Source organism: Moschus berezovskii, chromosome 20 (genome assembly GCF_049115385.1).
Source record: "Moschus berezovskii isolate FMDL1 chromosome 20, NW_MosBer_1.0, whole genome shotgun sequence".
NCBI classification, from domain to species: Eukaryota; Metazoa; Chordata; class Mammalia; order Artiodactyla; family Moschidae; genus Moschus; species Moschus berezovskii.
The window spans coordinates 29,130,207-29,157,555 of NC_142479.1; the positions used below are offsets into that span (position 1 = coordinate 29,130,207).

General features: G+C 45.3%; 1 protein-coding gene across 1 annotated transcript in view; it reads left to right on the forward strand.

The window, feature by feature from the left end:
- The window catches only part of ASIC2 (acid sensing ion channel subunit 2), a 1,233,617-nt gene that overhangs the window by 1,125,635 nt on the left and 80,633 nt on the right, over window positions 1–27,349 (forward strand). Inside the window, exon 2 of the mRNA XM_088828685.1 lies at window positions 7,595–7,745. Within this exon, the coding sequence (XP_088684811.1) occupies window positions 7,595–7,745 (151 nt within the window). The remainder of the gene's footprint in view (window positions 1–7,594; window positions 7,746–27,349) is intronic.

Below are 27,349 nucleotides of genomic sequence, written 5' to 3' on the forward strand. Positions count from 1 at the left end.
AAAATATAGAAGGTCTATAGGGGACTTCCCTGGTGGTCCAGTGGCTAAAGACTCCATGCTCGCAAAGCAGGGGGCCCCTGGTCAGGGAACTAGATCCCACATGCTGCAAGTGAAGACCTCACATGCCACAAGGAAGATTGAAGATCCTGTATGCCACAACTAAGACCCAGTGCAGCCAAATTATTTGATTAATTGGTTAAATTATCATTAAGAAAGATAGAAGGAGTATAAAGCAATCAGCACAGTGCCTGCCTCATGGAAAATGTCCAGTGACTGGACGTTCTTCTCTCCCCTCCGCAAAGGAACCCAAAGATGAATGATATTAATGACGTCCTAAAAGAGACTGTGGCCTCTTGGTTGGGATGAAGGGACAAGTGGTTGCCAAGGGGCTGCATTCCCCTCATCTCCTTGGTTCCCAAGGACTCCACAGCCACACAGAGGTGCTTTCCTGGGTACTTGTTGAAGTCACCTTTTAAATCTCACTATGGGGTAAAAGCACAGTCACGCATCTGTCCTTGGAACGTCATAGGCGGTCAAAAATTCCTGTTGCAGGAAGAGATAAGTGAGTAATCATTTTTCCTAATAAGATGCAGGCCTTGCCTTCCAGGAGCTGACCATCTATAGCCCCCTCCTCATGCATGCATCCCTCTGCCGTATTTAATTCTCAAACATGTTCATTGACAACTTCAGAAAACAAATGGAAACCACCCCCACTGAAACTCTCATACAGTGCTGATGGGAATATAAAATTATACAACCATTTTGGAAATAACTTGGCCATTTCTTAAATAGTTACAGACACACTTAGGATGATATGATTCAGCCATTCAATTCCTATGCACTTACTTAAGAGAAATGAAAACTTATCCATACAAAGACTGACCTATACCTGCTCATAGTAGCTTTATTTGTAATAGCCAACCCAATGACTATCAATAGTTGAATGAATAAATCCTGGTATAGCTGTGCAATGGAATACTACACAGCAATGAAAAGGGTTGAATTACTGATAACCTTCCACCCCTCCTTCCAAGAAAAGAAAACAAAAGGCAGCTTCATTTTGTTTACTGAAAGCCTGGTAACCCATTTAACAGACTGTTTTCCTCCCTCTGTGTGAAATGTGTTAAAGTAGGGTTCCCAACCTCTGGGATCTAATGCATGATGTTCTGAGGTGGAACTAATATAATAATAATAGAAATAAAGTGTACAATAAATGCAAGGCACTTGAATCATCCAGAAACCATGCACTCCCCTGGTTCCTGGAAAAGTTATCTTCCACAAAACGGGTCCTTGGTGCCAAAAAGGTTGAGGACCGCTGTGTTAAGAGATTTTGACAGAGAAAACCAGAGCAAACAAAACAGTGGGCTTTAACATGTCCATTATTTTGAAAAGAGCCAAACGAGAAATTTCAGTAAATCACTGGAAGGAAAGTTCATTCAACTTAGTGGGGGTGGGTGGGGGTGCAGGGGGGAGCTGAGTTTTAGAGAAGGTTTGAAGCAATAGGATTCACTTCATTCAAACGTAATAAGCAAGAAGAGACAAGGAAGCCACTGCCTCAGAAAAGCCCTAAAGGTCAGGATTAATGAAGGCTTGGAAGGTTTGAAGTTTGCAGGCCAGTCGTGTGCTGGTAAGTGGATGTCTCTACAGGCCTTGAGGGAGCTTATACATAATTTATTTTCTTAAGTAGGTCCATGTGTAGAAATGTTGTTTGCACTACTAATTGGGCCAGAAAACTGTGTCTTCAGGGATATCTGCTGTCCCTAACCTTTTCCACTGTGCATTTCCTGCACTCAGGCAGGCTGCCCCAACAGGTCACACTGGGACCTGGATGCTGGTACCCAGGCCATCAGGCATTGCTAATCTTTTTCATTCCTGGATGCAGGGCCCCAGGAAGGGGAGCTTAGCCATCATCTCCAACCCCCATCAGAAGGCTTTAGAGGAAGAACACAGACCCAAACCCAGGTCAGATCTCAACTCTGCCCCCAAACTAGCTATGTGACCCAGGGAAGGACACTCCACCTCTCTGAGCCTTAGACTCTCCACGGGCAAAATGAGACGTTTGGGCAATAAGATTTTTATATATATTTATTTATTTGGTTGTGATGGGTCTTAGTTGTGGCACATGGGATCCTCATTGCATCATGAGTAGTCTTTGGTTGTGGCGAGCAGGCTCTCTAATTGTGGCCTGAGGACTTCATTAGTTGCAGGGCTCAGGTTTAGTTGCCCCACAGCATGTGGGATCTTAGTTCCCCAATCAGGGATCAAACCCGTGTTCCCTGCATTGAGAGGAGGATTCTTAACCCCTGGACCACCAGGGAAATCCTTGAGAAAATTTGTGGTGGCTGCGCTTTTCTGAGATTCTCCTGACTCTGAGATATAACCACCCTCCTACCCTGCAACCATTACCAATTTTGTTAGTCTGTCGAGAACAGTAGCTGTAGCTATGAGGAAGCGGGAACAGAGAATACAGGCAATGCAGTGAGGCAAAGATGACTTACACCCTGGATTCCCTACTTACCAGCTCTGTGACCTGGCTCAGCCTCTCTGGGCCTCAGTTTCCTTATCTGTAAGACGGGAGTGATAAGACCAAACTCATAAGGCTGCTGCAAAAAATTAATGACAGCAGATAGAATGTGAATGGTGCTCCAGAAAGGGCAGCCAAGCCAGTCTGTGACCTCAGGGCTGTTCTAAGAGCTCCTGGAAGGCACAAGACCCTCTCCCCATCCCCACATCCAGATTTCTTGGATTTAGATTGTGCCAAATATGAACAATTTATGCCAAAACACTGAATAACTTAGAAAAAGTGGACAGGTTTCTAAAAACATACAGCCCACCAAAACTGAATCAATAAGAAATAAATAATTTGAACAGACCAATCATTAGAAGTGAAATAGAATCTGTAATTGAAAAAAAAAAAAAAAAAACTCCCTGCAAACAAAAGTCCAGGGCCAGACAGTTTCACTGGGGAATTCTGCCAAACATACAAAGAAGAATGTACACCAATCCTTCTCGAAATCTTTGTTTAATATTTATCTTTATTTATTTATTTGGCTGTGCCAGGTCTTAGCTGTGGTGCATGGGATCTTCCGCCTTCATTGCAGCATGCAGGATCTTTAGCTGCAGCATGCAGGATCTTTTCGCTGTGGCATGCCAACTCTTAGTTGTGTCTAGTTCCCTGACCAGGGATTGAATCTGGGCTCCCTGCATTGAGAGTTCAGAGTCTTAGCCACTGGACCGTCAGGGAAGTGGCTCAAACTCTTCCAGAAGACTGAATAGGAGGGATCACTCGCAAAGTCACTCTATGAAGCCACCGTCACCCTGATACCAAAATCATACAAAGACACTACCAAAAGAAGAAGAGTACAGGCTAAAACGTGCAAACTTCAGACTCCAATGGCTGTCCACTGCACCAGCAACTGGTTGCAATCCTGTCCAAAAGTAGATTTCAAAGTGGATTGTGTGCATCAAAGCATTGCCCTCTCTTACAGAACTCTGTGGCCCCAGTAATCTTATTGGCTGCCCTGCGCTTTTAGCAACAGGCTTAACATTCTTAAGGAATAAGCAGCCAGTGGCACATGGTGGTTTCCATCCCCTGTAACTACTTCAAAATGAGCTTGGTGGGACTTCCCTAGGGGTCCAGTGGTTAAAAATCCACCTTCCAATGCAGCAGACACAGGTTTGATCCCTGGTCAAGGAACTAAGATCCACATGCCTGGGGACAACTAAGCCACAACTAGAGAGCCTGACAGCTGCAATGAAGACCCAATGCAGCCAAAAAAAAAAACAGAGAGAGAAATGAGTTTGGTATTACTGAGACACAATCAGAGAGCACAGGACCCCTCAACACCCCCCCATTCTTCAGTTCATCACTGACCTCCCCCCATAACTCAAATAACTTCCCTCACTTCTGCTGAAAAGGACATCGTATGGATTCATACCTCTTAAAGATGTTTATTATGTAATCTTCCAAACAAATCCACTTGCATTCCCTCATTTAGATGTTACAACCATGTGGCAAGGTTATCTTGCTCAGTTTGCAAACATGAAAACTGACATTAGAAAAAAGATGTCCTGTTCAAGGCCACAGACTTGACAAATAATGAGCAAGGTGCTCTGATGCCTTTCTGTCTGGCTCAAAATCTCAGGGTTCCTCCCTTGGAACTTCCTTGGTGGTAAAGTCAAACCCATGAGTCCCAGCTCTGCCACCTGCCTCTTCACTAAGTCTCAGTCTCCCCAACTGTAAAATGGGCATGTGATAATAAGATGCCTTCCCATCAAGGTAGTTGGGACCATAATTAGGAAAAAGATAGTTCCTCTGAAAATGCCAAGCAGGGGCCAGCACAGAGTAGAGGCTCAGGAATTTTCAGTCTCCTTCCCTCCAACTTCTTGGGGCCACTGAGAAAGTTGAAGCTGTACACATGTCATCTCTAAACTGCAGCAGGCAGAGAGCAATGAAAATGATGGTCATGGGGTCCATCTTTATCTCAGGCTTCCCCCCACCCCTGTCACTCCTGCAGATCCAGGTTTGATATGTGCACCATTAATTCTTACAAAAGGACTCAACTAAGAGCAATTCTTGATTCTTAGCAACCTTGCAAATTCAGCCCTGCCATCCCAGATGAGGCTGTCAGCACTTAGCAGGAGAGCAAAGAAGTGCCTCGGAGAATGGCAGGTCTGAAGCAGCAGCGAGCTCTGGCCTGACAGTCTAGACTTAAATAAATTGTCTTTTGTGGCTGGGGGCGGTAAGGCCTATGTTTGAAGCGCCGGTTACTCTTACACGTCATTATGCACCGCAACGGGGAAGGAAAGCGGCATCTTGTCCCGAGTTTCTAGCAAAACTGCGCTGTGGGTAAATAGCTCTCAGCCTTTGATGTTGAGCAAAGAGAAAAATGATCCTCTCCGAGAAGCGAGGCAGGAGCGGCGCGCGGGCTGGGGCGGGCGGAGCAGGCAAGGAGGCCGGCGGAGAAGTGCAGTCCGTGTGCACCTGCCTGGCTCTGAGCCCCTTCTTATGCCCCAACGAAGGAAAACTGTCTCTCCTCTAATACCCTCGAGGAGAAGCAAGCAAAAAGCTTAGGAACAATTAAGCGGGAAGCTGAAAAGACCAGAGCAGAGAAAGAGAGGGGAGGGGAATGGAACAAGATAACGGCCTGAGTTCCCTCCAGAACTAGCAAGGCTGGCCGACACCACACCGAAGGGCGCCTCCCAGAGGTGGGCGAGGGGATAGGCGTAGCAACCCCGTGAAGCCCATTCATTCATTCAACAAGACAGACCCAGCCCCCACCTCTCCAACAGTCCTATAAATCACCATCTAGTTATATACTTTGATATGCACTAAAAAGCAGCGGTCCCCAACCGTTTTGGCACAAGAGACCGGTTTCATGGAAGACAATTTTTCCATGGGCTGGGGTGGACTCGGGGTGGGATTGGGAGCCGGGGGGGCGGTATAGGGATGTTTTCAAGATGATTCAAGCGTATTAAATTTATTATGCCCCACTAATGTGATCTGACAGGTGGTGGAGGAGCTCGGGTGGTAAAGCAAGGGAGGGAGGGAGTGAGTGCTAAATCGCTTCAGCTGTGTCTGACTCTTTGGGACCCCATGGACTGTAGCCCACCAGGCTCCTCTGTGCATGGGGTTCTCCAGGCAAGAATACTGGAGTGGGTTGCCATGCCCTCCTCTAGGGGATCTTCCCAACCCAGGGATCGAGTACACATCTCTTACATTGCCTGCATTGGCACGCAAGTTCTTTACCACTAGTACCACCTGGGAAGCCCAAGGGATGGGGAGTAGCTGTAAATACAGATGAAGCTTCCATCTCACCATTCACCTCCTGCTGTGCAGCCGGGTTCCTAACATGTCATGGACCAGTATTGGTCCATGGCCGGGGTGTTGGGGACCCTAGCTATAAAAGGAAATACTGGGAGTGCAGGGCTTGTACCTCTTTACAATCTCCATAATCCTTACATGTAGTAGGAGCTCATGCATATGACTATTGATTGGCTGATGGAAAAAGCAAGGCAGAGAGGAGCAGTATAGGACTCGGAAATATCCCAGTGACGATGACAACATGCCCAAATAGATTGTGTGTGTTAGAACCAGACAGACGTGGCTTTGAATCTCAGCTTTTCTACTTAATAGCTGTGTGACCTTGGGCAAGTTGCTTAACCTGGGCTGTGGTTTTGTCCTCTGCACAATGGAAACAACAATACCCACCTGTGGTTACTGTTGCATGTAATAGCTGCCCTGGGGAAGGAGCAAGGGGGGACAGTGAGGAGGGATGTTATACAACTTGGTCCATGAGCTTGGGACGGCTTCCTGGAGGAGATGATGCATAGATCCAGTCTTGGAGAATGGGCAGAGGTTGCCCAGGCAGAGAAAGGAACAAGAGCTGCTACAGGCAGTGGAAGCAGCAACTGGAAAGCCACAAGTAGGCGAACCAGCGGGTCACATCCAGAGGTGCCAGAGTTGTTTAATGTAGCTCCCCCCACCCGCTCACTTATTTATTCCTTCACTTGTCCACTTGACATATATTTCCAGAATACCCCCAGGTGCCAGGCCCTGTGCTAGCCACCAGGGATAGATTCCTCAGTGAACATGCAGAGGTAACCACCGAACCCATGAGCTTATCTTCCAGTGGATTCCCGTGGGCTCAGATGGGAAGAGGAGGATGGCGCAGACAGAGAGAGCATCACAGAAGGCTGGGTGTGGGGGGTGGGCCTGGATCTTACTCTCAGGGGGATGGGCAGCCCTGATGGATTTTAAGCACAGGAATAATATGATCAGGTTTGCATTTCTGAAGGAGTGAGCCACGATTCACTAAGCGGATGGGCTGGAGACGGTTGTCTGGAATCTAGCAGTCTAGCTAAGAAACTGCAGCAGCCCAAGCAAGAAATGACGGAGGTCATTAAGTTAAAGCCGTGCTGAAGAGAGAAGGCAGAAAGTCAAGTTGGATGCAGAGATAGTGTTGACGGGCCCTGCTGGTTGATTGGATGTGGGGTGAGGAAGAGGGGACACCCACTCTGAGGGACTGGTTTGAGCCCCTGGGCAGGTGGCAATGCTATTCCTCAGGACACAATGCACAGGAGAACCATCCAGTGGGGTACGGAGGCTGAGGAAGACTTGATCCCACTGGGACATGCTGGCAGTCAGGTGTCTATGGTTCCCCTTGAAATCATGCATATCAGGCAGTTGGATCATTTTGTCTGAGCCCAAGAGAAAGCTCAGAGCTGGAGGCACAGATTACAGGATAGAAAGCATACAGGCAATGCTTGACACTTGAAAGTGGACTTGGCTCCCCACCCCACCCCCACCTCCGCTGACCCAGGGTAGCGGGGAGGGTGGGGGTGGAAGGGAAGGATTAACAGAGGGAGAAGAGACCAGACTCCATGGCAACAAACCCCAAAGAGTGTCCAGATGGGGTTCTCCGATGCCAGATTCCAGCCCCTTAACCGGGGGTGAGGTCAATAACGGTCCCCAAGAGGGTTGGCTGTGACAGGCTGTGGGGACGCTGGCCTGCTGTTGGATTTCTGGGCTTCCCAGTCTGCCTGGAGCCCAATCCAAAGTCACCCACGTGCTTCTTTCTCTTCTCTCCCTCAGGTGTTTACAAAATATGGGAAGTGTTACATGTTTAACTCAGGCGAGGATGGCAAGCCTCTGCTCACCACGGTCAAGGGGGGGACAGGCAACGGGCTGGAGATCATGCTGGACATTCAGCAGGATGAGTACCTGCCCATCTGGGGCGAGACAGGTGAGCCGGGCCAGGGGCTGGGGCAGGGGGTGAGCGTGGAGGGGTGCGGCCTCCGGGAGACCTTTGCCTGGAGCGGGTTATCTTGGGCCACCCGGTGAAGGACTGCTCTCCATCAAGGGGTGGGTGATATGCCGGTGAATGGGAAGGACGTCCTGGCACAAAATGTGATGCCCTGAGTTTTCCTTGGATTTCACGAAGTGGGAGGGGGCCGGTGATGGGGAAAGGGGTGATACTGGAAAGGGAATGCGGATAGGGTGAGAGGAAGCGCAGAGGAAGGCTTGAATTAACGAGTTCGGTAGGGGTGGTGGGTGGCGCGATTTCGGGAGAAGAGGAAGTGATGGATCAGCCCCTTCCTCTTCCACCATCTTGAATATCCCATCCTGGCTATAGGGCTCAGTAGAAAGGAAAGCAGATTTCTCCCGCTGAGGGAAGGTGGAGGGGCTGCTGGAAAATGGAAGGGCACAGACTCAGCCTGCGTGAGCCCATGGGGGACCCGGGTGTACAGGTCCCAAAGCTTATTTCATGCATCCAATTATTCGTTTATTTATTCAGTAAACTATTCATAAGCCACATATGCTATCTCAGGCTTTACACCAAAATAAGGATATTGAATTGAAAAAAGAAAAAGCCCTTGATCACAGCCTAGGAGACACACAGCCCACTGGGACCCGAGGGTCCCCGGTGCTGGGGTGGGATGACAGCCTTCACCTGGGAAGAGGGAGGGTTCAGGGAAAGCATTGCAGGGCATGGGGTCTTTTCCTGGAGTTTTGAGATTATCCTGAATCATACAGGTGGATCCTCATGAGAGGGGTGCAGAAAGGACAGGGAAGGCACTGTGATGATAGAGCAGAGGTTGGAATGATATGGTGGGGAGGCCTAGGGAGGCTGGCAGCCACTAGATCTCACCAAGTGAAGTGAAGAGGTGCCCAAACGTGGGACCCTGGATGCCAAGGAGACCCAAAGAGAGATTAAGGTAACCCTAGGTTCAGGGCCCAAAGAGGGGAAGGAAGAGGAAGTCTAGAGGTGGGCCTGAGAGGGCCCCCAGGTAGGGATGAAGAGAGAGTAGAGTCCAGCAGTAAGGAGGCCCTCAGGCTGGAGCCAAGGAGGGGGTGAAGGCCAAACACCCCCGCCCTCATTTCTTGCAGCCCAGCCTCCATGCCGTGATTCCCACAGCCATTCCCTCAGCCCATCCTGAGGCCTGGCCCTCCCCAGTCCCAGGCCCTGCAGGCTTCTGAGGGCAGCAAGGGGCTCCACCCTGGGGAGTGACCACAAGCCCAGAGCTCTCTCCCATCCACCGCACCCCCTCTCCAGGCTCCTTGCCTCTGAGCGCCCCTCAGGGCATGTTGTGGTCACTCCTCTTGCTCCTGAAGAGTGAAATGGCCTCACAAGCATCACCCACTCACATGGATCCAGTACCGTCTCTGGGAGCTCTCCTCAGGCTCCAGCCCTCTGCCAAGCAGACGCTTAGTTGAATCCACCCACTTCCCTAAATTCAGGGTCCCCACTGTCTTCTTGCCTGGAGAATCCCCGTGGACAGAGGAGCCTGGCCAGCTACAGTCCATGGGGTCCCAAAGAGTTGGACACAACTGAGCGACTAAGCACTGCCCTCCAGCAAACAGATAAAGAAACGTGTTAGCGCCACGCTCTAGAAGAGGGCCCACAGAGCCTGGGTTTCCAGAACATCCTTCAGGCCAGCCTGTGTTCTGCGACCTCAGGAGCAAAGACAACCCTGGGTCCTGGGAGCTGGGACCAGGTCCCCAAAACCTGGTCCTCTACCTTGGAGACTCCGGAACATATTTGCTTATTGAACCTCTTGTGGAAAAGGAGAGAAATAAAAAATAAAATGAATCCTGGAGGGACGTCCCTGCTGAGCCAGTGGTTAAGGATCCGCCTGCCAATGCAAGGGACACAGATTCAGTCTCTGGTTCAGGAAGATTCCACATGCTGAGGGGCAACTAAGCCTGTGCACTGCAAGTACTAAAGCCTACGCTCCCTAGAACCCAAGCTCTGCAACAAGAGAAGCCTGCACAGCACAACTAGAGAGTAGCCCCTGCTCGCTGCAACTAGAGAAAGCCCACGTGTGGCAACAAAGACCCAGCACAGTCAGAAATCAAATTAAAAAGAAAAGAATCCCAGAGATCCCATACCTACAGCCTGACCAAAGGTTAGTTCTATCCTTTCAGTGTAATGTTGGATTTCTCACCTGTTACCTTGAGTCAGGAGTCAAAGCACATGTATAGACACACACACACATGCACACACACACGCACACACACACTCGCAAGGCAGGCAGCCCCATTCCCAGACATCCTCACCCAGCATGGCTCCCTGCAGGGTCACCTTGGGTCTACACACTGGCCACTGATGGTCTGGGCTCCAACCACAGGGCATTTCCCGGAGAATCTGCATTCTGCCCCCTGAAGCTGTGGATGGTAGGAGCAGGAAAGAACCAGAGACCATCTATTACACACACACACACACACACACGCACACTGCCCCTGCATGCCTGTTCCACAGAGGCCTGGTAGGAAGCAGTGATGGACTGATAGTCACACGGTGAATCTGTGGCCAAGCCAGGACTGTACTGACCCAAGCTTCTTGACCAGCCATCAGCCCTCATGGACCATGAGCTATATCCACTCAGGACAAATCCGTAATCATGGTTAAGGACCTACTGTGACACCCAGGCAGGACATGGTCGGACTGCAGAAGACACAGGACAAAGCCCCTGCCTTTCAAGCTACTTTCAGGAACCAGAGCTGCACACAGAATCCAGCAGTTCCAGGCTCCCTCCTGCCAGCAGAGTGAGAGTGAGTTGTCCCTAGTGAGACACCAGCACTTGTCACTCAAACCGTGTCCTCTGAGGTTGGATAATTCAGGGCGTGAAGGAGAAGGGGTTGAAAGCAGGACAGAAGCCAGAAGAAATTAGAGAAGAAACTGGTCATTGCTACAGTGCTAACTGTGCTGTCCGATAAGGTAGCCACACTGAGCCTTTGATATGTGATCAATGAGGAACTGAATTTTTATTGGCATTGGATATATATTCATTTACATCGCCACAGGGGTGAATGGCCGCCATATTGGAGAGCACAGTTTCAGCAGCTCTGGTTGACTTCTTGAATTTTTGCCTTTGCAGCCACCCCCACATTCCTCTGGGGTCAGAGTCACCCTCCCTCCTGGCCTTCCCCTCATGTTGAGCAATAGGAAGGGCTGCTTTTTTATTTTTTAGTTTTTTTTTTTAATTTTTAAATTTTAATTGGAGGCTAATTACTTTACAATATCGTATTGGTTTTGCCATACATTGACATGAATCTGCCCTGGGTGTACATGTGTTCCCCATCCTGAACCCCCCTCCCACCTCCCTCCCCATCTCATCCCTCTGGGTCATCCCAGTGCACCAGCCCCAAGCATCCTGTATCATGCATCGAACCTGAACCAGCAATTCGTTTCATGTGTGATAATATACATGTTTCAATGCCATTCTCCCAAATCATCCCACCCTCGCCCTCTCCCACAGAGTCCAAAAGACTGTTCTATACATCTGTGTCTCTTTTGTTGTCTCTCATACAGGGTTATCATTACCATCTTTCTAAATTCCATATATATGCGTTAGTATACTGTATTGGTGTTTTTCTTTCTGGCTTACTTCACTCTGTATAATAGGCTCCAGTTTCATCTACCTCCTTAGAACTGATTCAAATGTGTTCTTTTTAATGGCTGAGTAATACTCCATTGTGTATATGTACCACAGCTTTCTTATCCATTCATCTGCGGATGGACATCTAGGTTGCTTCCATGTCCTGGCTATTATAAACAGTGCTGCAATGAACATTGGAGTACATGTGTCTCTTTCAATTCTGGTTTCCTCGGTGCGTATGCCCAGAAGTGGGATTGCTGGGTCGTATGGCAGTTCTATTTCCAGTTTTTTTAAGGAATCTCCACACTGTTCTCTATAGTGGCTGTATTAGTTTGCATTCCCACCAACAGTGTAAGAGGGTTTTCTCCACACCCTCTCCAGCATTTATTGCTTGTAGACTTTTGGATAGCAGCGATTCTGACTGGCGTGAAATATTACCTCATTGTGGTTTTGATTTACATTTCTCTGATAATGAGTGATGTTGAGCATCTTTTCATGTGTTTGTTAGCCATCTGTATGTCTTCTTTGGAGAAAAGTCTGTTTAGTTCTTTGGCTCACTTTTTGATTGGGTCATTTATTTTTCTGGAATTGAGATGCAGGAGTTGCTTGTATATTTTTGAGATTAATTCTTTGTCCATTTCTTTGTTTGCTATTATTTTCTCCCATTCTGAAGGCTGTCTTTTCACCTTGTTTATAGTTTCCTTTGCTGTGCAGAAGCTTTTAATTTTAATTAGGTCCCATTTGTTTATTTTTGCTTTTATTTCCAATATTCTGGGAGGTGGGTCATGGAGAATCCTGCTGTGATTTATGTCGGAGAGTGTTTTGCCTATGTTCTCCTCTAGGAGTTTTATATTTTCTGGTCTTACATTTAGATCTTTAATCCATTTTGAGTTTATTTTGTGTATGGTGTTAGAAAGTGTTCTACTTTCATTCTTTTACAAGTGGTTGACCAGTTTTCCCAGCACCATTTGTTAAAGAGATTGTCTTTTCTCCATTGAATATTCTTGCCTCTTTTGTCAAAGATAAGGTGTCCATAGGTGCATGGATTTATCTCCGGGCTTTCTATTTTGTTCCATTGATCTATATTTCTGTCTTTCATACTGTCTTGATGAGTATGGCTTTGTAGTAGAGCCTGAAGTCCGCCAGGTTGATTCCTCCAGTTCCATTCGTCTTCCTCAAGATTGCTTTGGCTATTCGAGGTTTTTTGTATTTCCGTACAAATTGTGAAATTATTTGTTCTAGCTCTGTGAAAAATACCGTTGGTAGCTTGATAGGGATTGCATTGAATCTATAGATTACTTTGAGTAGTATATTCATTTTCACTATATTGAGTCTCCCGATCCATGAACATGGTATATTTCTCCATCTATTAGTGTCCTCTTTGATTACATTCAACAGTGTTCTATAGTTTTCTATATATTTTGTTTTCTTTTTGTTTTGTTTTGTTTCTTTAGGTAGATATATTCCTACGTATGTTATTCTTTTCATTGCAATGGTGAATGGACTTTTTCCTTAATTTCTCTTTCTATTTTCTCATTATTAGTGTATAGGAATGCAAGGGATTTCTGTGTGTTGATTTTATATCCTGCAACTTTACTATATTCATTGATTAGCTTCAGTAGTTTTCTGGTAGAGTCTTTAGGGTTTTCTATGTAGAGGATCATGTCATCTGCAAACAGTGAGAGTTTTACTTCTTTTCCAATTTGGATTCCTTTTATTTCTTTTTCTGCTCTGATTGCTGTGGCCAAAACTTCCAAAACTATGTTGAATAGTAGTGGTGAGAGTGGGCAACCTTGTCTGTTCCTGGCTTTAGGGGAAATGCTTTCAATTTTTCACCATTGAGGATAATGTTTGCTGTGGGTTTGTCATATATAGCTTTTATTATGTTGAGGTATGTTCCTTCTATTCCTGCTTTCTGGAGGGTTTTTATCATAAATGGATGTTGAATTGTGTCAAAGGCTTTCTCTGCATCTATTAAGATAATCATATGGTTTTTATTTTTCAATTTGTTAATGTGGTGTATTACACTGATTGATTTGTGGATATTGAAGAATCCTTGCATTCCTGGGATAAAGCCCACTTGGTCATGATGTGTGATCTTTTTAATGTGTTGTTGGATTCTGATTGCTAGAATTTTGTTAAGGATTTTTGCCTCTATGTTCATCAGTGATACTGGCCTGTAGTTTTCTTTTTTTGTGGCATCTATGTCAGGTTTTGGTATTAGGGTGATGGTGGACTCATAGAATAAGTTTGGAAGTTTACCTTCCTCTGCAGTTTTCTGGAAGAGTTTGAGTAGGATAGGTGTTAGCTCTTCTCTAAATTTTTGGTAGAATTCAGCTGTGAAGCCATCTGGACCTGGGCTTTTGTTTGCTGGAAGATTTCTGATTACACTTTCAATTTCCGTGCTTGTGATGGGTCTATTAAGATTTTCTATTTCTTCCTGGTTCAGTTTTGGAAAGTTGTACTTTTCTAAGAAGTTGTCCATTTCTTCCAAGTTGTCCATTTTATTGGCATATAATTGCTGATAGCAGTCTCTTATGATCCTTTGTATTTCTGTGTTGTCTGTTGTGATCTCTCCATTTTCATTTCTAATTTTATTGATTTGATTTTTCTCCCTTTGTTTCTTGATGAGTCTGGCTAGTGGTTTGTCAATTTATTTATCCTCTCAAAGAACCAGCCTTTGGCTTTGTTGATTTTTACTATGGTCTCTTTTGTTTCTTTTGCATTTATTTCTGCCCTAATTTTTAAGATTTCTTTCCTTCTACTAACCTTGGGGTTCTTCATTTCTTCCTTTTCTAGTTGCTTTAGGTGTAGAGTTAGGTTATTTAGTTGACTTTTTTCTTGTTTCTTGAGGTGTGCCTGTATTGCTACGAACCTTCCCCTTAGCACTGTTTTTACAGTGTCCCAGAGGTTTTGGGTTGTTGTGTTTTCATTTTCATTCATTTCTATGCATATTTTTATTTCTTTTTTATTTCTTCTATGATTTGTTGGTTATTTAGCAGCATGTTGTTCAGCCTCCATATGTTGGAATTTTTAATAGTTTTTCTCCTATATTGAGATCTAATCTTACTGCATTGTGGTCAGAAAGGATGCTTGGAATGAATTCAATTTTTTTTAATTTACCAAGGCTAGATTTATGGCCCAGGATGTGATCTATCCTGGGGAAAGTTCTGTGTGCACTTGAGAAAAAGGTGAAATTCATTGTTTTGTGGTGAAATGTCCTATAGATATCAATTAGGTCTAACTGGTCTATTGTATCATTTAAAGTTTGTGTTTCCTTGTTAATTTTCTGTTTAGTTGATCTATCCATAGGTGTGAGTGGGGTATTAAAATCTCCCACTATTATTGTGTTATTGTTGATTTCCCCTTTCATTCAGTTCAGTTCAGTTCAGTCGCTCAGTCGTGTCTGACTCTTTGCGACCCCATGAATCACAGCACGCCAGGCCTCCCTGTCCATCACCAACTCCCGGAGTTCACTCAAACTCATGTCCACAGAGTCGGTGATGCCATCTAGCCATCTCATCCTCTGTTGTCCCCTTCTCCTCCTGCCCCCAATCCCTCCCAGCATCAGAGTCTTTTTCAGTGAGTCAACTCATCGCATGAGGTGGCCAAAGTATTGGAGTTTCAGCTTTAGCATCAGTCCTTCCAATGAACACTCAGGACTGATCTCCTTTAGAATGGACTGGTTGGATCCCCTTTCATACTTGTTAGCAATTGTGTGCTCCTATGTTGGGTGCATATGTATTTATAATTGTTATATCTTCTTCTTGGATTAATCCTTTGATCATTATGTAGTGTTCTTCTTTGTCTCTTTTCACAGCCTTTGTTTTAATGTCTATTTTATCTGATATGAGTATTCCTCCTCCTGCTTTCTTTTGGTCTCTATTTGCATGGAATATCTTTTTCCAGCCCTTCACTTTCAGTCTGTATGTGTCCCTTGTTTTGAGGTGGGTCTCTTGTAGACAATATATATAGGGAACTTGTTTTTGTATCCATTCAGCCAGGCTTTGTCTTTTGCTTGGGGCATTCAATCCATTTACATTTAAGGTAATTATTAATAAGTATGATCCCATTGCCATTTACTTTATTGTTTTGGCTTCGAGTTTATACACCCTTTCTGTGTTTCCTGTCTAGAGAAGGTCCTTTAGCATTTGTTGGAGAGCTGGTTTGGTAATGCTGAATTCTCTCAACTTTTGCTTCTCTGTAAAGCTTTTGATTTCTCCTTCATATTTGAATGTGATCCTTACTGGGTACAGTAATCTGGGCTGTAGGTTATTTTCTTTCAACACTTTAAGTATGCCCTGCCATTCCCTCCTGGCCTGAAGAGTTTCTATTGAAAGATCAGCTGTTATAGGAATCCCCTTGTGTGTTATTTGTTGTTTTTCCCTTGCTGCTTTTAATATTTGTTCTTTGTGTTTGATCTTTGTTAATTTGATTAATATGTGTCTTGGATTATTTTGCCTTGGGTTTATCCTGTTTGGGACTCCCTGGGTTTCTTGGGCTTGGGTGATTATTTCCTTCCCCATTTTAGGGAAGTTTTCAACTTGGTCTCAAGTATTTTCTCATGGTCTTTCTTTTTGTCTTCTTCTGGGACTCTTATGATTCGAATGTTGGGGCGTTTAACATTGTCCCAGAGGTCTCTAAGATTTTCCTCATTTCTTTTCATTTATTTTTCTTTTTTCCTTTCTGTTTCATTTATTTCTATCATTCTATCTTCTATGTCACTTATCCTATCTTCTGCCTTTATTATTCTACTGTTGGTTCCCTCCAGAGTGTTTTTTTTATCTCATTTATTGCATTATTCATTATATATTGACTCTTTTTTATTTCTTCTATGTCCTTGTTAAACCTTTCTTGCATCTTCTCGATCCTTGTCTCCAGGCTATTTATCTGAAACTCCATTTTGTTGTCAAGATTTTGGATCATTTTCACTATCATTATTCAGAATTCTTTATTGGTAGATTCCTTATCTCTTCCTCTTTTATTTGGGTTGGTGGGCATTTATCCTGTTCCTTTACCTGCTGGGTATTTCTCTGCCTCTTCATCTTGCTTATATTGCTGTGTTTGGGGTGGCCTTTCCATATTCTGGCAGCTTGTGTTCCCTTTATTGTGAAGCTTCCTCACTGTAGGTGGGGTTGGATGGGTGGCTTGTCAAGGTTTCCTGGTTAGGGAAGCTTGTTTTGGTGTTCTGGTGGGTGGACCTGGATTTCTTCTCTCTGGAGTGCGATGAAGTATCCAGTAATGAGTTATGAAATGTCATTGGGTTTGGAGTGACTTTGGGCAGCCTGTATATTGAAGCTCAGGGCTATGTTCCTGTGTTGCTGGAGAATTTGCATGGTATGTCTTCTCTGGAGCTTGTTGGCCCTTGGGTGGTGCTTGGTTTGTGTAGGTATGGAGGCGTTTGATGAGCTCCTATGGATTAAGGTTCCCTGGAGTCAGGAGTTCTCTGGTGTTCTCAGGATTTGGACTTAAGCCTCCTGCCTCTGGTTTTCAGTCTTATTCTTGCAGTAGCCTGAAGACTTCTCCATCTGTCACTTCCAAGGTGGTTCCCTCTGTTTTAGCTTCTGTTTGCTGGTCTCTTCAGTGTCCAATTTACGCCCTGACACAAGGGGGCGGTGGTGGACACTTTCTTAGGCTCATTTGTTCAGCCCTGCTGTGGGGAGGGAGGAATGTTGCAAACAAATAACACTGGCTTCTGTGGGGAGTGCTTGCAGTGTCTCGGCCACACTGGGTTTGCCCCCGCTCACGGCGTGTGTGCTTTCCCTGTCTACACTGCTCAGGCTCTAGGTTGCTCTGCCGGGAACTGTCTGAGGCGGGCCCTGGGTTGCATGCAATTCCCAAGTCAAAGCAGCTCAGGTTCAGGTACTCGGGTACTCCACAAAGGCACAGACTCAGTTGGGTCTGCGTTTTGTGCCCTAGGAAGGGCTCCTTATCTCCATTTGCCAGGGATGAAGGCTGAGGTTAGGCGACTTCACCCAGGCCACCCAGCCACGCCTCCTGAATCCCCACACCCAGACTTCCTCCACAGTACCTTCCTTCAGGCTGAGAAGTCATTGTGTTATGAGCATTTCTTGGAGACTGTGGTCACCTCAAAACTGCTTGTTTCCCGGGCTGGTGGAGGGTGAGCCTCACGTGGGTGGAACTGAGGTGCATACACTGGCTGAAGGACAAGAGGGGGCTCTGGTGATGTGAGGGATGTATGTCCATAAGGCCACCTGAGGAGGTGTGGCCACGCTCTGCTTTTCGGTCACTGCTCCCAAGGACTGAGGGGATGGCCAAGCCTCATCCCACCTTGGTCTCTGGGAGGGAGCCACCTTCCTGGCCTGCCAAACCAGGTGACCCCAAGAATGCCACCTTGCCTCCTTGACCTTTCCAATTCCCCTCAATCCCCAGGAAAAGGAACCTGAGTCCTTAGAGGAGAGAGATGAATGATGATGGAGGAGAAAGGAATGGAAAGCTGGTTGTTGAGGGAGTGGCCACAGATGACAGAGGCAGAGCAGTAGGACAGGAAAGTAACTTATAGAGTCAGACCCATGATCAAACCCCCAGCCCTGCCTTTACCAGCAGATCAGATAAGCACTCTCTGCAAACTCTAAACAGTCAAAGGTTTGATAATGACAGCCAGTAGATAGGATGATGGTCAGACCATCCCAGAGGCAGAGACTGTTCCAAATATCCTATACTGACACAAGGGTCCTGGAGCACTTTCTCTTCTGAACATCTCATTCTCAAAGCAGAGCCTCTCACACATTCTTGCTTCACTTCTCAGAAATTTCAGGAAGCACTGAGGGAGCCATGCTTCTGGGTGTAACTCTGACCTACAGGGAGGAACTTTGGCGCCAAAGAGTGAATAAGGAAAAGGCATCCACTTTGGGTGGACCGAGTCCTATGGACTTAGACTTAGCAAGTATAAAGTGACTATGAAATCAATCAAAAATGTCCTTTCCCCCAGGTTGACAATGCCTCCTTGGTCAAACATCCTTGTGGAAGGCACCCTGGAAATATGCCACTTTAAAGAAGGCAGGCTCAGTCACGCATGGACCTTGACAGCATGCCCCCAAATCCTGAGTTTGGATGTTACATGTTACAAGAATTAAAATGATCTGGAGAACCCTGGTTAGGCAGAGTTAAACACGTTAATTCAGGGTGGGGATTCTCTATACATCACAATCTCCAAGATAGGAATGTTCCATAAAGCATTTATTTCCCCAGTGCTTTTGACCATGGAAAGCTTTCTTTTTCATGGAGGACCTCACAAAATAGAAAAAGGACTGAAAAGCTGTCCTAGGCTACAGAAGTGCAGATTTCACGACCAGCATTTTGCTAAAGGAAATTAAATTGAAGGCAGGTGGGAGGTTGTTAAAAATGAAACTCTGTGTAGATGCCTCTGAGTAACTTCAAAGATAAAAGAAATAAGCAGTGGGCTATCTAAGCTGCACATGAGAAAACCCAGATTCAGACAAGCTTGGGCATAAAAGAATTGTATTACCCCTGGAATCCGAGGCAAGCTTCAACAACCCAGCTGCGGGAAGGCAACTAGAAACGAGGGCACCCCCTCCTTGGTCTCTCACTCCTTCTTTTACCTCTCCTCTTTCTGATGCGCTGTTTTCTCTCTCACTGGAGACAGGGGTTCTCCGCACATGTATCTTTTCACACATAGCTCCCAATCGATTTATATTTTTTCACATCCTACCATCAGTGAGAGGCCACTCTGAGTCTCCCATTGTTCTATTAAAAAGAAAAGACCAAGGAAAGGACTCATTGGCCCAGCCTAGTCAGGTGCTCTCCCCTGGGCCAATCAGTGACCGGTGGGTGTGTCTATGGAAGGACAAGGGAGCCCTGAGGGAGCTGGGCTCCCCAAGCCAGTCCTGGGAATGGCCCTTCTCAGGGAGGTAGGGGTGAGCATGGGGATGGGTTACATGTGAGTGAACTGGATCAGTGTGCTGGGAGCTCACTAATGGACTTGCATTCTAGATAGACAGGCTCAAAAGTTATCACCTTCATTCAAGCTGATGTAGAATACACTTTTTAAAATATTAATGCACTTTAATTTTTTCTTTTTATATTTTCTTTTTTAAAACTTTTTATATTATATTGATACATGGTTGATTAACAATGCTGTGATAGTTTCAGGTGTCCAGCAAAGTGATTCTGTTATACGTACATATATATATATATATATATATTCCTTTTAAAATTATTTTCCCATTTAGGTTGCTACATAATATTGAGCAGAGTTCCCTGTGCTATGCAGTAGGTCCCTGTTGAGAATACACTTTGTAAAGGATTTTTTTTATGTAGACCATTTTTAAAATCTTTATTGAATTTATTACAATGTTGCTTCTGTTTTATGTTTCGGTTTTTTGGCCATGAGGCATGTGGGATCTTAGTTCCCCAGACCAGGGGTCAAACCCACACCCCCTGCATTAGAAGGTGAAGTCTTAACTGTTAATACTAGACTGCCAGGGGAGTTCTGAAAATATACTTTTTAATCAAGTAAACTCTGCCTTGATGTCCCCAAATCCTAGTGTTGGGGGAAAATGAATTTGATGTTATATTTTTAAGCGTAGAAATTATGTTGAGCATCCACGCTCTAACAGCGTCAATACCTGCCCCTATCATCTCCCTAGCCTCATTTCCTCCTACTCGGCCCCTTGTTCTCGTGGCTGTAGCCACTCTGACTTCCCTGTGACTCCCTGTACACCCCAGGGAAGCTTCCCTTTGAGCACCTGCATCCTCCATTCCTTCTGCCTAGAATTCCCTGCTCAGACCGTGTGGCTCACGCCCTCACGTCAGTCTTGCTCGGATCTCACCTCCTCTCACTGCCCTATTTAAAATTGCACACCACCCCTCTCCTCACCCCTCCTTACCTGTTCTGCTTGTCCTTTGTTCCATGTTGTGTCATCTTCAAGTATGCCATAAGAGTTACTTATTTACTAATATTTTTGGTTGTGAATCTGTCTCTATTGAAACACAGGCTACAAAAGGTTAGGGATCTTGGACTGTCTGGCTCACTGACATATACCAGGGCAATAGATACCCATTGATACATTTGTTGAGAGAGAGAAAATATTGCTGTACTGTGAACAGTGATGGGACCAGGGTGGTTGCTTGGTTCAGTCGCTACATTGTGTCCAACTCTTGCAAGCCCATGGACGGTAGCCCACCAAGCTCCTCCATCCATGGGATTCTCCAGGCAAGAATACCAAAGTAGGTTGCCGTTTCCTTTTCCAGGGGATCTTTGATCCCGATTCAGGGATCAAACTTGAGTCTCTTTCATTGCCGTCAGTTGTTTTTTGTTTTTTTTATTTTTCTACCATTGAGCCACCAGTAGCTACCTTGTGCCATGAACATTCGGTCCCATGAATCCCCAAAGTGACCCTCCAAACAAGGTATAATCCCCTTTGAAAAATAAAGAAACTGGAGCCCAGAGAGGTTGAGGAAGCTCTCCAAGAACACACACCTTGCTAAACAGTTGAACCGCTGAAATCCCACTTATGGACCCACAAGCAATTCTCCTTCCACTGCATTCCTTTAAAACTCAAAAAAGTGATTGTAAAGGCACAGCCATAAAAATATCTCAGGAAAAAATATTCCAGTGACATCTTTGGAGACAGAATGGCATATAATGATAGGTCTGTTGCTGTTCTCCCTTTCTATTTTTTCCCTTTATTTTTTCCCCATAGCAGAATCCTTGTATTGAACAAAAGCTTTTGCACAGCCCCAATATATAAAACAGATAAAGGAAGAGCTTCTCTGGTTCAACTGGAGATAGTTTGATTTCTCTGTACTCCACTGTGGCCGACCCTGAGACTCCCTAAGGAACCCTCGGGCTCCAAGGAACCCAATTTGAAAACCACTGAATAAGTGGGACTTCTCTGGTCTAGGGCTTAAGATGGTGCTTTCAATCCCTGGTCGAGGAACTTAGATCCCATGTGCCACAAGGCATGTCAAAATAAAAATAAAAGTAAATCTTTCTTAAATTTTTTTTAAAAAAAGGCTGAATGGGCAGCTGATGCTATTGGGGATGAAAAGGCTTGTGTACATCCTGGGATCAGTTCTACCTCTGTCCCTCTTCTCCTGGAACGATGAAAGGAGCCCATGATATGCCCGCTGAGCCTTGGGGAAGATTATGGTCTAAACTTCTGATTGGACACAGTGGAATGAACATAAATATGTGTGGAGGCTCCCTCCCAAATCTCTCCTAAATGGCAATCAAGAATTTTTTTTCAAGTATAAACCCACAAGGCCAAAGAAGATGGGAAAGAAGAGAACAGTAGGTGTCAGCAAGTTGATGGAAAATGGAGAGCAGATGTTAACTGACTGAGCAGAGCAGACAAAGCTGAAGGATCGGGGTCTGCACAGGGAAACCAATTAAAGCCAAAGAGCTCTCTCCATAGACAACCCCACTTCCTTGAGAAAGGATGGGGATTGGAGGCATCAGATGTTGCAGACAATGAGGATGAGAGGTACAGCTAAAATCAGGAGGATGAGTTAGAAGTCTGAACAAAGTCGTGCAGCACCCCAGCAAAAAATCAGATTGAAAAATAGATAGGCTCAGGACTTCCCTGGTGGTCCAGCAGTTCAGAGTCTGCCTTGCAATGCAGGAGACACGGGTTCGATCCCTGGTCGGGAAACTAAGATCCCGGATGCCAGGGAGCAACTCGGCCCTCGCGTCTCAACTAGAGAGTCCATGCACCACAACAGAAGATACTGCATGTGGCAACGAAAAGCCCCAGGCCGCAACTGAGACCCCCTGCCCCGCTGCAGCCAAACAAATACATGAACAAGTAAATTCATTAGAAAAGAAATAGATAGGCTCTGGACTGGGGGAAACCAGACTTTTGGACTCTGTGGGAGAAGGCGGGGGTGGGATGATTTGAGAGAATAGCATTGAAACATGTATATTACCATATATGAAATAGACTACCAGTCCAGGTTCAATGCATGAGACAGGGTGCTCAGGGCTGGTGCACTGGGATGACCCTGAGGGATGGAATGGAGAAGGAGGTGGGAAGGGGTTTCAGGATTGGGGACACATGTACACCCATGGCTGATTCATGTCAATGTATGGCAGAAATCAGTACAATAGTGTAAAGTAATGAACCTCCAATTAAATTAATTTTTTTAAAAAAAGAAAAAACAAAACTAATTTTAAGAAAGGGGGGGAAAACACTGAGGGCATGGGTGAGGTGCTGTATTGAAACCAGGGAGATAAGGTGAGCTTCTGCCTCCTGAGTAGTGAGATCTCAGTCAGACTAATCTACCCCTCCCACCCCTAACCAGAAGCCTGGAAACATTGACAAGCTCAAGAGAAAAAACCCACAGAGAATGACAGTCAGCAGTCCCCATGCAAACAGTTATTTCATCCTAGGGTGAAATCCCCTGGTATATACAAAGAAGACTGTCCAGACACTGCTGCTGCTGCTGCTGCTAAGTCGCTTCAGTCGTGTCCGACTCTGTGCGACCCCATAGACGGCAGCCGACCAGGCTGCACGTTCCCTGGGATTCTCCAGGCAAGAACACTGGAGTGGGTTGCCATTTCCTTCTCCAATGTGTGAAAGTGAAAAGTGAAAGTGAAGTTGCTCAGTCGTGTCCGACTAGTAGCGACCCCATGGACTGCAGCCCACCAGGCTCCTCTGTCCATGCAATTTTCCAGACACTAGATACCTCTTAATGATGAGGAAGGAAGGTGAAGTCGCTCAGTCGTGTCTGACTTTGGGCAACCCCATGGACTGTAGCCCACCAGGCTCCTCTGTCCATGGGATTCTCCAGGCAAGAATACTGGAGTGAGTTGCCATTTCCTTCTCCAGGGGATCTTCCCAACCCAAGGATCAAACCCAGGTCTTTCACATTGCAGGCAGGCTCTTTAACCTCTGAGCCACCAGGGAAGCCCCTTAATGATGAACAGAGAGTCAAAAAGTCAAGCACTTGAGAGAAGCCGCTTAACATAAAGGGGCTTCCCAGGTGGCACAGTGAAAAAGAATCTGCCTGCCAATGCAGGAGATGTGAGTTCGATCCCCAGATCAGGAAGATCCCCTAGAGAAGGAAATGACAACCCACTCCAATAATCTTGCCTGGGAAATCCCATGGACAGAGGAGCCTGGCGGACTACAGTCTACGTGCTTACAGAGTTGGACACAACTAAGTGACTGAGCCTGCACACACGCTAACAGGAAAGGAATGAAAACCAAACAAACAAAAAAGAAACTTTGAGGAAATAGAGATAATGGTTAATGGCATGAGTTCTAGAGCCTTGGTTCAAATCCCAGCTATTCAGCTTACCAGCTGCGTGACCTCAGACAAGTTACTTAGCCTCTCTGAGCCTCAGTTTCATTATCTCTAAAATGAGAATAATATTATTATCTATTCTTTAAAGTTGTTAGGAAGGTGGAAATGAGTTGATATTTTTGTGAAACACTTAGCAAAGTGCCTGAATAATATCAGGCATTATGTACTTGTTTGATAAATAAAAAATAAATGCAGAGAGCAGAAGGAAACATCAAAACATTTTAATTAAAATTCTCAAGAGGTAAGAGATGATACTGCATTCGTAAACACCAGCTATTAAAATTGTATGCTATTAAAAAGTAACATCCAAAGAAAAAAAAATTTTTTAACCTACTGAAAATTAAAAATATGATTGCAAACATTTTTTTAAACCCACAGAAGGATTGGAATTGAGGAAATTGCCTGAAAAGTAAAACAAAAAAGATGAACAGATGGAAAATGGGAGAGAAAAAAAATGCAAAAATGAGAAAGCAAACCCAGAAAGCTCAACATCCTACAGCTAAGATTTCTAGAATTACAAAAGTGAGAGAGTGGAAAAGAAGATGTTGCCAAAGAAATAAAATAAGAAAAATTCCCAACTGACCCACATGATTTTCCATAATGAAAGAATTCACTCAGTCCTGTCTGCAATAAGTGGCAAGAGAACCAGACCAAGATGTATCTTTGCAAAATTCAGGCTCACAAAGAGAACATTTCAAAAGGTTCTGGAGAGAAAAAAGCCAGTCAAATACCTAGAATCTAAAATTAGAATCGACTTCTCAATGCATGCAGTAGAAGCCAGAAGACAATGGCAGAATGCCTCCAAATTTGGGGCAGGGCCCAGGGAGCAGGAATCTTTCTTGTCTAAGAGAGAACTCTATATCCAGCAACCTATAAATTAAGTAAGGGTAGAATTTGGTTTCAAATATATTTGATATATCAAGAGTAGAACATTTAATTTCTGCTCTCTTAAGGGCTTCCCTGATGGCTCAGATGGTGACGAATCTGCCTGCAATGCTGAAGACCCAGGTACAATCACTGGGTTGAGAAGATCCCCTGGAGAAGGGAATGGCAACCCACTCCAGTATTCTTGCCTGGAGAATTCCATGGATGGAGGAGCCTGATGGGCTACAGTCCATGGGGTCGCAGAGAGTCTGACACAACTGGGCAATTAACACTTTGGGTTCCTTGTTGGCTCAGATGGTAAAGAAGCCACCTGCAATGTAGGAGACCTGGGTTTTGTCTCTGGATCAGAAAGATATGTTACAGTGTTATCAACCATAGTCACCATGTTTGACATAAAATCTTCTGACCTTAGACATCTTATAACTGAAAGTTTGTACACTTTGTACACTTTTACTACCCTCTCCATTCCACCCACCCCCAGCCCTTGGTAACCACTTTTCTGCTCTTTCTATGAGTTTGATCTTTTTTTTTTTTTTTTTTGCCATGTCTGCCATAGGTACAAGTCAAACAAAACAAAAAGAAAAAAAATAGGAAAACAAAATAGTTTCACAAGGAAGAGATCAAAAATGTTATATACTCTAAGGCTGGGGTATGGGTAATATTTGCATAGTCATAATTAAGTGAAAGCTGGATACTGACGTCTAGGTGAAAGGCAAGGGAGTATGCCAGGATATTTCATATAAGAAGCTTACAGCCTCAGCTCCCATGGTGGGAATTCAGTAGATAATACTTAAAAGTTATAAAAATCAAGAAATAACTGTCAAGCAGTTGATGTCCATGAAACTATGGAAGTCAGTTCTGGGAGAAACAGCTCCAACTCTTGAGAGTAACTGCTTCTGAGAAGTGTGTCTCAGGGGATGGGGAGAGGTGGAGCAGGAAAACACTATTTTTCATTAAAAGCCTTGAGGTACCATTTGGCTTTTAAAATTATGTACATGTATTGCTTTGATCAAAATTAAAATTAAATTAAAAAATAATCATAAATTTTCCACATAGCTGGAGGGCCTGAGCGACTCTCAAAGGTAGCACGGTTCCCAGCCCCCATCACAGATGGGACAGAGCAACAGTGGCGAGAGATGGTTGCTATGGTTTCCCCGACATCTCTGCCTCCGGGAGAGACTTTTGTCCTAGCGCCTGGTACCAAGGACCTCTCCACAAGGAGAGGTGTGGGCTCTGGCTGAATTCTGAGCATCTAGAGCACCGGACTATGCTGCATGCAGCCAGTTGTGATTCTGAGCTCGCTCTCAAGAGTGGACCTTTGTCCTGGAGAGGTGGTCTCCACAGGTGCCAAAGAATCTGGAGAAATGATGCCATGAGTCAGAAGCACCCTTGGAGGCAGGCATCAGTTAAGGAGCCAGAAGGAGCCTGATTTTTATCAATCTGTGAAGAACTGCTTCATGCAGATGCTAAGTGCTGTCCAGGACATATACATGCTCTAGTTAAATTTCCTGGGCAGCCAGGCAATGGCCGGAGAGGACCATCTAGGACGTGGATGAAACAGCCCCAGTTCAGAGCTCACATCTCACAGAGCCTACTGTGTGCCCAACACTCAGGGATACAGATGTAAGGCCCAGTCCAGGTTTTCAAAGCATTCACCATCTAGGGACTATCCCAAGGGCTCCTTTTATGTAGGAGATGGAAACTCATTGATCCAAGAGTTCTCGTGTTAAATGCCTCAAGGAAAGGCAGGCAATTGCAGTCTGCTTGGGAGACATGTAAGCAATTAAATGTCATGAAGTGTTAAGACAGATAGAGGAAAGCTGGGGTACAAAGGAGGAGATAATCTGCTCTGGAAGAGAAGAAAAGTGTCTCTTAGGGGGGACTTCAGAGAGGAGATGACCTCTGGTCCCGTGCTCAGGCCTGTTTGCCAGGTAGCTGGGCAGTATGTGGGGGTCAGAGGAGGGGGTAAGTCGTAGGGAGGGGAGATGCCACACAGAGGGAAGGGAGTTTAGAGCAAAGGCCAGGACCAGCCCCTGGTGTCCCGAGGTGGCTGGGTCCAAGGGTGAGGCCTGGGGCTGGAGAGGTAGGCAGAGGCCAGACCTCCACAGGCCTGGTGTGCTCTGCTGCAGTGTAGATCTTCTCCTGCGGGTCCTGCTACCCGCTGTGTGGTCCTCCAGCCAACAGCACTGGCATCCCTGGAGAGCTCACCAGTAATGCAGAACTCAGACCCCACCCCAAAGTCTGCCTGGTAACAAGATCCCCGGTGACTCACATTCAAGTAGGAGAAGCTCTGATCTAGACCACTGTTCCCATCCTTTGGAAATACAAGGATGCTTTTTTAACATCCCAGATATTTCTCAGACATCACCCACACATGAATGCTATCATGTTTTTTATATTCATTTACTGAAAAATTTCAATAACAAAAAGTTGCTATGAATTTGGTAATGCTTTGAACAAGATTTGCAATCTATATACAGGATCTGTTCAGCAATCTGGTGGGACCTAACTTCTGCCAGCAGGGTGCGTCAACAGAATCTTTTATCAATAGAATCCTAATCATTCACCAACTTCCCCTATAGTTTTGGAGAGATGGTACTTCCCTACACTCTGGTTACCGACCCTGACTTATCAGCCCTCTCAGTCATTTATAATCTCTGAGCCTGAATGAACTAGGGAAACTCATTATTTAAATAATCCTTGAAATAAATCTTTTTGTAATGAGCCTAGACCCAACTCCACACTCAGTGCCTCCTCTAATGTATTTTTGTAACTGTTTTGTTTAATAGAA